The following is a 10503-nucleotide window of genomic DNA, read 5'->3' on the forward strand; positions in this document are numbered from 1 at the left end:
GAAATATATGTAGTAGATTGAGGAAAAATAGATCGGGAATGAGCACATTTGACAGCCGACGGTTAGAAAGGCGGATTCCAAGAGCTAACGGCTCCATTCTGCAAGCATAAATAGTAAACACACACCCACACCCACCCACCCACACACTTATTTTGTTAGAAAATTACAAAGTGATGAAGAGAGATTATGTTCATTAAGACCAAATCTTTCAAAGGAAGACAGAGATGAAACTGAACCGAATGAAGGCAACACATAAGGGACAAAAGACCAGGAATGAAGAAATCATTTATATTTTCTACAAGGTGATAGTGGTAGGCAAGCCAGTGAACTGGTACAAAACTGGCACACCAACAAAATCACTAGAGAAAGGCGGAGTGGAGAATAATAAGAGGGAACATGTTCCTGAAAATTGTATACACTAGACCATAGATGGAGCGAGACAAGACAAATATTGTAGTGAAGAGATGTAATACAGCTGCAGATGCCAGACATTGTTGCACTCACGGAGACGAAACTTGAAGATGTATTGTGAGGTATGGCCAAGGGGCGTCTCAGTTTGGAGACGGACAGAAAAATTAGGAAAGGTGGAGGCGTGGCCGTGCTGGTGAAAGATCACCTAAATGTAAAAGAAATAACAATTGTCAATCTACGAGAAGTTGATATAATAGCACTAATGATCTGCAATCAGGATTATAAACTATAATAAATGCATATAGTCCACCGCCAAGCAACACATGGACAGAGGAGGAGCTGAATAATAAAAGAGAAGGTCTTATAACAATAATGAGAGAGGTTATAGCGAGAGCTGATATAGATCACGACTGTTGGTAGTTGGCGACTTCAACTTGAAATCCATAAACTGGGAAGCATATGAAGCAAAAATCAGAGGATTTTTGGACTTGTAGATTCGTAAGTCTCATGGTGAAACACGAATGTTCCCTCCATGTTCCCTCCTTGGGTAAAAGTGACCATGTCTTTTTGGGAATAAAGTATGCAGTGCATTATAATCTGGAAAAAAAGGAAGTTGGAGCAGTTGAAATCCCCGATATCAGAAGGAGACATTATGGTAAACTTAATTTTTTTTTTTAAAGAATTTGACTAGAAAGACTTGCTGTTAGACAAGGAAGTAAAAGAGATGAACGTAAAGTTTTGCAAGATGTATTATAAAGGTACAACAAACATTTATACCAAAACAGAGATGCAGAACTAGGAAACAGGATTGGTGCAACAGAAATTGCTAGAGGGCCAGAGACCAAAAGAGGCAGGAAGAAATTTTGAGAAAGGAATAACGGACAAATGTAAGACAGAACCAGGTCTATTCTATTCATCAACAGCAAAGTGCAGGTAAAGGATAATATTCAGAGGTTGAAAATGGGGGAACAGATTCACAGAAAATGAAAAGAAAATGTGTAAAACATTAGACAAACAGTTCCAAAGAGTGTGTACAAAATTAATACTTAAGAGAACCAGACACAATAAGAATTCCAGAGAACAACATAGAGCGCACAGGTGTCTAGAGAAGTGAAAAAAATGCTCAAGGAGTTAAGAACAAAGCAGTTGGCCCAGATGGAGTTTTACCATGAGTTCTGAGAGCTCTGAATATGCACCCGAGCTCAGCATTCAGCTTCACCCTGATTTTTAAGGTATCCCTGTGCACAGGAGTCGTACCAGGTGTGTGGAAAAGGCTAACATAGTTCCAGTCTACAAAAGTAGCAGCAGGGAAGACCCCCTCAATTATAGACCTCTATCATTGACAAGTGTAATAGTCAGAATATTGGAAAAAAATGGGTAGAACACCTAAAGAAAAATGATATAACAATAGTATGGTTTTCGATCTGGAAGATCCTGTGTAACGATCTCAGGAAGATCCTGAGCCCTGGAACCTTAAGAAAAAGAAGTCATAGATTTAAACTAAGCAAAGCTGCCGAAGAAAAAAAATCATATTTGCAAACAGAGTGGTAGACGGTTAGAACAAGTTAGGCGAGGTGGTGGTGGATGCCAAAACCGTCCATAGTTTCAAAATGTTATTTGACAAAGATAACTGGGAAGACGGGACACCACGAGCGTAGCTTTCATCCTGTAACTACATTTAGGTAATTACATATGCACATGTGCACACTGTCAAGAAACGTATGGCAGACCAATCCTGGAATATGCAGCTCCAGCCTGGAGTCCACACCTAGTTAAACACAAGACAAAATTAGGGAAGATTCAAAGGTATGCCACCAGACTAGTCCCAGAACTGAGAGGTATGAGTTGCGAGGAAAGGCTATGGGAGCTAAACCTCATGTCCCTGGAAGACACAAGTGTTAGGGGAGACATGACCACCACCTACAAAATTCTCAGGAATTGACAGGGTGGACAATGACAAACTGTTTAGCACGGGTGGAATACGAACAAAGGGCCACGGGTGGAAACTTAGTACCCAAATGAGCCACAGACATATTAGAAAGAATATTTTCAGTGTCAGAGTAGTTAATAAATGGAATACATTAGGCAGTGATGTGGTGGAGGCTGACTCCATACACTGTTTAAAGTGTAGATATGATAAGAGCCCAGTAGGCTTAGTGTTACGGTCACTATGAACCAGTAATCGGGTTCCTGTTGGATGAACCTTGTTTATAGTATCCGACCCAAAGTCGGTAGTACGCTTTCAAGAATAGGCTATATAGTGCAATAGAATAAAGTGGGGGGGATGAACAAAACACTATTCCCTTCACCAATATATTTACACTTATACCCTTAAACTATAATAAATAGATTATTACTACACTTATGTACATTGATGTTGTCGCTTTCACACAGGACACCTAAAAGCGCTCACGTGCAGTGTTCGCCAACCCAGTATTTCCTTCGTCCAGTACCTTGTCCAATCGTACTGGGAAACACTGGCGAGTTCACCTTGTACGTGGGCCAGCCCACCGACACAGTATCACGAGGTGCCTATACCCCACTATCGCTCTCCTGCCACTCGCTGGCAGAGGACCTCGGCCACTTGCTGATCGGGGTCACAAAACAACCAATACACGGGTAGCGAACCCCAGGCAGAAGCCTCTAGCAACCGGCTAGCAGCACTTCACAACAGGCACCTCACTGTCGTCCGTTTCTCTCCTAAGCCAATCCCAGGGTACGCCGATCTCTTCCAACACTACATAAATCAGCAGCTAACACTGCTCAGATCGGCGGCGGCTTATTTGGTCTTCCAGGACCAAGCAGTGTACGTAAACTGCCTTCCTCAGTACGACTGCCACCACACGTCACCTCTGTGGACAAACGTCATCAGTTAACAGGATCAACAGAGGCTTCAAATCATGAATAAAAAATGATAAAATGAAATTTGGAGAGTTAATATTTCAATTACCCCCGACAGTGAAGAAACCAGGGGAAACCAGGGGGTAACACTGGGGAGTTGACATTATGTTCCGTAGCACAATCTAGGTGGCGCTGATCTTGATACGCCCACCACCAGAGGTCATCCACAACGACCTCTCTCTCTGACCAAGGCAGGAACCCAGAGCCATTTGTCGCTGTCATGCCATCACCCATAGATGACGTTGTCCACGTAACATCCAATATCAGAGGGGTTGGAGTCCAGGGTCTAGATTCACGAAGCAGTTACGCAAACATTTACGAACCTGTACGTCTTTTCTCAATCTTTGGCGGCTTTGTTTACAATTATTAAACAGGTAATGAGCTCCGAAGCACCAGGAGGCTGTTTATAACAATAACAACAGTTGATTGGAAAGTTTTTATGCTTGTAAACTGTTTAATAAATGTAACCAAAGCCGTCAAAGATTGAGGAAAGATGTACACGTTCCTAAGTGCTTGCGTAACTGCTTTCGTGAATCTGGCCGCAGACTTATAGATGGCACTGGCATTGCCACTCCACACTCCGACGGTGGTGATGATACCGGGCTTTGGTTACATTTATTAAACAGTTTACAAGCATAAAAACTTTCCAATCAACTGTTGTTATTGTTATAAACAGCCTCCTGGTGCTTCGGAGCTCATTACCTGTTTAATAATTGTAAACAAAGCCGCCAAAGATTGAGAAAAGATGTACAGGTTCGTAAGTGCTTGCATAACTGCTTCGTGAATCTGGCCCCCTGTACACCAGTTAATTGACAGTTGAGAGGCGGGACCAAAGAACCAGAGCTCGACACCCGCAAGCACAACTAGGTGAGTATACTACCTCCTTTCACCTTTCTATCCCTCCCCCTCCCACCTTCCCTGCACTTACAGTACCTTAAGGCGCAGGTTAATTAATGGAGTAGCTGGGCGTGCCCAAACGCGCCCACTCTACGGCAGCTCCACCCAGCCCCAGACCTGTCCACCCCCCAGGGAGCGGACCCCAACCATATGAGGGCCTCTCCTGCCTCCGCTTACCCACATAACATTCCTTTTTACCTAGAGCTTTCTCTTCCCTTACCTTGAGCAGGTGCCGTTGTGGTTCTTACCTTGACCTTCTCAAGGACGCCTTTCCCTCAGCCCATCCCTCCTCTCCCTCTTCCCTTCCTCCTCTCCCTCATTCCAGCCTCACAAATCCCGTTCCTCCCACAAGAAGACAGTGAGAGATATCGAGGCAGGATGATAAGGAGGAATGAAGCGTAACTTGCGAACAAGAAGTGGTTTAGCGTTGTTGAATGTCAAGTATGCGTATTATGGGGCCCAGGTGTCCCACAGCCTGGCAGAATATGCTTGTTGCCGAGCTGGTGAATATAACAGCCTGACCAGCATGCTCGATGAGGGGCCTCGGGGTACCCTGTAGAATGCTAGGTATGTCTGGTATGCGGGCCAGGCTCTTTGCAGTAGCACAGATATGCTTACAACAGGGCCCCCTCCTGTGACATTGTGACGTGAAGAATTATGCTCATTACAGGGGTGTGGTTAATGGGGTGAAGTGTTATGCTCGCTACAGGGCCGGAGAGTACAATAGCCTGATGTAATATGCTTGTTGCGGGGCCTAGTGGTGTGGTGCTCGCTACGGGGCCCTGGCGTCATGCAAGGCTGGTCTTGTAGCCTCCGGTGATTTAATTATCTTTTTCTTGTAATGTTCACCTACATAATTACTTCTACATTCACATTACACTTCTCATTTTATCTTATTTGTGTTGTTATATAACTAGTTTTCTTTTAAACAATCTCGTTATACTGGGCCAGAAATGTGTAATAGTGTTTATTATCGGGTTATATAACAGCGAGTATATTCCCAGTTCATTCTCATTAAAAAACATTGAATTGAATTTCAAACAATCGTTAATGGTTTGGATTTAGGCTGTGATCGGTCGGTTGATTACAACAGTAATATATTCCGGCTGCTACTTTGTTCTTTCTCAAAAGTAAATTGCTAAAATATAGCGAATTTTGACCTGGCCTGACAGGACGCCGCCATCTTGTTTTTGGGGACGAGTAAACAAAAGCCGATCGAGACGTGACGTCACGTGTCTAAGCCCCCCCCCCTCCCCCTCTCTCCCTTGAGGAAATTCATTCTGGAAAAATCTCCGGAAGATCAAAGAAAATTCAGTAGAACTTCTGGTTTCAACTCTTTTGACCATGTCGTAGCTCAGTCTAATTCCATAATAAACATTATTAATTAGTAAAATTAACAGAAGTAATGCCTGTAATTTTGTTCTCTAGATTTGCCTCTCCGTAAATATTGTGACTGTTTTGACTAGCCACAAATGTACGACCCCAGGGGCCTGACGGCTGAGTGGACGGCGCTCGGGATTCGTAGTTCTAAGATTCCGGATCCCCATGGGAGACGGAAACAAATGGGCAGAGTTTTTCATCTTGATGTCCCTGTTCACCTCGCAGTAAATAGGTACCTGGGAGTTAGAGAGCTGCTACGGGCTGCTGCCTGGGGATGTGTAACAAAAAGGAGGCCTGGTCGAGGACCGGGCCGCGGAGACGCTAAGCCTCGAAATCATCTCAAGATAACCCTACCTAACCTCTCGTTTCATGCAGGTGTAGTGGAAGCGTGTTGAACAGTCTTGGGGCCACTGATGTTGATAGTTCTCTCTCAGGGGTACCTGTTGCACCTCTGCTCTTCAACGGGGGAGGGGGGGGGGGACTCGGTGAAGGGAGGGGTATCACGTGCGTTTGTGCACGTGTGCACGGCTCTAAGCCACAGCACGTGCGTTGATGTGCACGGCTCTAAGCCACAGCACGTGCGTTGATGTGCACGGCTCTAAGCCACAGCACGTGCGTTGATGTGCACGGCTCTAAGCCACAGCACGTGCGTTGATGTGCACGGCTCTAAGCCACAGCACGTGCGTTGATGTGCACGGCTCTAAGCCACAGCACGTGCGTTGATGTGCACGGCTCTAAGCCACAGCACGTGCGTTGATGTGCACGGCTCTAAGCCACAGCACGTGCGTTGATGTGCACGGCTCTAAGCCACAGCACGTGCGTTGATGTGCACGGCTCTAAGCCACAGCACGTGCGTAGGCAAGGTGTCGCACCCTCACTACCGGAAACCTCTTTTGGTTTTTGTTTTCTTGGTTAGCAGAGGTCAAGGTCACGCAGGATAGCTGACCTTACATCCTTCCCCCCCCCTCCCCCCACTCACCCCCTACTTCCCCAACTTCTGCATAACCTCCCCCGTCCCTCCTCTCCTTCATCAAACCTCTTTGACAACACCTGTCGTCCTTTCCCTCCCATTGACAACACCTGTCATTCCGTCTTCTTCTCTTGCCAAGATTGATTGATGGAAGATTAAGCCAGCCAAGAGGCGGCACGGGCATGAATACCCCGTAAGCCCTTCCCTACTGTCATTCCAGCCTTTATATTTGACAATAGCTGCCACCATTCCTTCCCCCTCACCTTTGACAGTTGCCACCAATCTTTCCATCTGCACCCCTGCCAACATTGCCTCTCCAGACCCCACTAAACATTAGTAATGTTTCAAGACGCCTGATGGCATAAGTTTGTGTTTTGATTAAAATATTAAGTGCATCTGTGTGTGACATCTTTGAGTAATTTGACTATATTGTGCATGCCCTAAGTGCATGGAGGAAGACTTAGTGCTTTTTAAACATTTCCTGCTCTCTCTCTGTCTGCCTCTCTCTCTCTCCTCTTTTCTCTCTTTCTCTCTCTCTTTTTCTCTCTTTCTCTTTCTCTTTCTTTTTCTCTTTTTCTCTTTTTTCTCTTTCTCTTTCTTTCTCTCTCTTTTTCTTTCTTTTTCTCTGTCTCTCTCTGCCTCTCTCTGCCTCTCTCTGCCTCTCTCTCTCCTCTTTTCTCTCTTTTTCTTTTTCTCTTTCTCTCTTTTTCTCTTTCTCTCTTTCTCTTTTTCTCTTTTTTTCTTTCTCTTTTTCTTTCTTTTTTTTTCTCTCTCTGTCTCTCTCTCTCTCTGTCTCTCTCTCTCTCTCTGCTGAGATCAGTGTGATGGGTCTGAGACCAGAGCGCGGGACGGCGCACAAACCTCCTCCCTCCACTAATAGCGACTCTCTGTATTACAGCTGAACCCGCAGCATACTGTACCCACCATCAACGAACCTGGATTTGTACTGTGGGAGAGGTAGGTACAGACGGTGCTTCCTTGGTTACCGTTACTGCTGTTCTTCCCGTCTCTGTACGTCCGTCTCTCCTGCCCACTGTCTCTCTCTCATCCACTCTTTCTAACCACTTTTGAGTCCCCCTCTTGTCTGTTACAGTTTAGAGCCCAAAGTGTGTCGGGATCGTCTAGTGGCTAACAGATGTTTTTGTCATGTTATGTGTTTAATTATTAGACTCACTCTCTCTCTTTCCGTGTTAGACAGGCCACTGCGCGACATGCATAGGTAGCAGACATCGGCTGTTTCGAACCCTGGAACCAGTAAGCCAGCCAGCCAACGTTTCTTTGTGATATTTGTGTTAATTCTCACACTCTTCATATCCCGTCTCTTTTTTAGAAGCTATTGTGTTGTTGATGTCTGTCTGCTCACATAGACAGGGGCTGTCTACAGGCCCCCCTCTCACCCCACCCCCACCCCTCTTCCCGCGCCCCCCCCCTATCTTCTGCAAGAGTCTACCAGACCTATAGTCTTGTCTAACCAGTGTGTCTGTGTTCTGTGTACAGATGAACCCCACGCACACACTGCCTACGTTCAACGATCAAAGCTTCATATTATGGGAGAGGTCAGTGTTGCTGTGGTAGAGGTCAGTGTTGCTGTGGTAGAGGTCAGTGTTGTTAATGCTGCTGCTCCTGCTTGTAATCTCCAACACCTCTCCCCAGCTCCTCCCTCCCTCGGTGTTCCTTCAAACTGTTTTTATTTTACGAGAGGTCGGTGTCTTGACCTCATATAATGCGCGAATATAAAGCGCCATTGCATGTTCATTCATTTGGTTGAGTTTAGGTTAATAAATGCAGCCTATTAGTCCCATTTTCTCTGTTCAAATATAAGAGCATGTTACGGGGGTAACTAAAGAGGAGGAGCTTGTGTGTGTTGACTCTGGGTCAGTCACGCATTTATCTCAAGACACAACCTCCATCTTCACTATGAAGATACTTGAAACAAAATAAAAACAGTTTTAAGAATGCTGCTGCCCTTGTCCACGCGTCGCCTTGTTTTGTGTGTGGCATGTGTGTGTATGTGTGTGTGTTGGGGGAGAGGGTTTGTGCGCGTGTGTTTGGGGGGGTATATATATATATATGTGTGTGTGTGTGTGTGTACATGGGCTAGCATGTACAGTAGTGTACTTTTGTTAAGAGTGTCTACCAGTCAGCATGTTCAGTAGCGCATGGTTGGTTTGTCTCGTGTGACACTCCTGTGTTTGCCTTCCCTTCCACCCCCTTCCCTTCCCTTCCCTTCTCCCCCAATATAATTACCTTTATATAAGAGTTTGTTTGTAGCTGGCATGTTGCTGGGTTCTGTGTTTGTTGTGTTTGGGACGCACTCAGCACAGTAGTATTTTGGGACGCACTCAGCACCTCAAGTGTCTTGCGATGCACTCAGCACTGTAATGTCTTGGGACACACTCTGCAGTCAGCAAGTTGCATATTAAGTTTGTCTTAACGTATAGAAATCACTGACTTTCTTGCAGTGACTATTTTTATTGTCTTGTTTTTTTCTTTATGTATGTATTTCAGGTTGCAGTATATATGACACTTGTGATTTACATAAAAAGTTACATGTTTGAACTTGATTTCTTCATAAATATCTAAGCTTATACTGAAAAAACAAAAATTGAATGCGATTGTCTGCTATTTTGAACAGCTGTTTAATTTGGAATAACATGTTTACTAATTAAGAGTTCTGATTTGTGTGTATTTTGAATACCCTACATGGGAAGGGACAAGATTATTCTGTAGAGGTGCGGGGGGGGGGGGACAAGGACACGGCATTCTTCGACTTGAGAATGGTCCAGGACGGACCGAAACGTCGTCGTCCCTTCACCTTCTAGTGTGTGGTCTGGTCAACATACTTTAGCCACGTTATTGTGACTCATCGCCTGCAGAACATTTCCAGTTATGGGCCACTTGTGTGTGTCCCCTTATATAGTCCTGTCGTTGATGTTCTCTTGAGCTGTCTTAGAGTCGTGGGACGGCTACTTTGATGCTTCCCTTCACACCTCCCTATAAACGCCAGCCAGTCCTCATCACTCAATGGCTGTCCTCCGCTCCACAGACACGACGGCAGGTTGACTCTTAACTATAGTTCCACATTGTTCCCACCTCAGAGATGGGATTATCAACACGAGCAGTAGACGGGTGTAAGTGACCTACGGACCGCTGGAAAGTCAATCACGCCACGAAAAACCACTACGCTTTCTGTAGGATTACTGAAGAAATGTGTGAAAATCTTATAATACTTAAGAATTGTGAAGGTGTTAGATACAGGTTCATGGGACTCCATGCGATTTGTATATAGGGCCATGGACATTGTTTAAATGTCACTCAAATTATTCTCTTTGGTACCTATTTACTATGTAAATACAAACAAGAGGCATTAGGTGAAAGGTAACGTGCCAAAACATTTTTGCCCCGCCAGGTATTCGAACCCTGGAATCCCGACTGAGAGTCGAGAACGAACCCAACTGTACTATAAGACAGTTAGGTCCTCTCTCCAGGATGTTTTAAGTATAAGCAGACGCCATTGAATTATACACTCCTATAAGTCACACTCTACAATCTTTTTAGTAAAGTTAAACGTGAGAAGTTTTATGAGTAGTAACGTGCTTTTTGTTTTTGCATAGTTTAAAAAGGTAAGTTGAATGATTTTTTTTTATATAATGGTGCAACCGTGATAAAATATTTCGTCTTCTATTAGGCATGCTGCCAAGACTTTTAGATGACAAACAAGGTAAAAGTGTGACCTAAACCTTCCCGTGTGTTTTAAAACTTGTGCATGCATACATACATACAATACATACAGCTTGATAGTTGCAGGGTGACAAGCTTGGGGTAGAGGCGGCCTCACCCGTGTATGAAGAAGTCATCCCTCGTATACCAGCCCTGCAGGTTCCGTTCTCTGTTGTGGGCTCGAGGGCGCAGAGAACAACACTCCGACTTACCCCCAACTCGTG

At 44.8% G+C, this 10503-nt stretch overlaps 1 protein-coding gene across 6 annotated transcripts in view; it reads left to right on the plus strand.

Annotated features, from left to right (window-relative positions):
- LOC123773913 (glutathione S-transferase 1-1) overlaps positions 1-10503 on the plus strand; it is a 227423-nt gene that overhangs the window by 144913 nt on the left and 72007 nt on the right. For 5 of the 6 annotated variants that reach the window (XM_045767878.2, XM_045767882.2, XM_045767880.2 and 2 more), the window contains one exon: positions 7458-7516. In XM_045767878.2, the coding sequence (XP_045623834.1) occupies positions 7458-7516 (59 nt within the window). Of the gene's footprint in view, positions 1-7457; positions 7517-8056; positions 8116-10503 lie in introns of all 6 variants that reach the window. The other variant, XM_045767879.2, reaches the window with a different exon arrangement.

This window comes from Procambarus clarkii, chromosome 91 (assembly GCF_040958095.1).
Source record: "Procambarus clarkii isolate CNS0578487 chromosome 91, FALCON_Pclarkii_2.0, whole genome shotgun sequence".
Taxonomy (NCBI): Eukaryota; Metazoa; Arthropoda; class Malacostraca; order Decapoda; family Cambaridae; genus Procambarus; species Procambarus clarkii.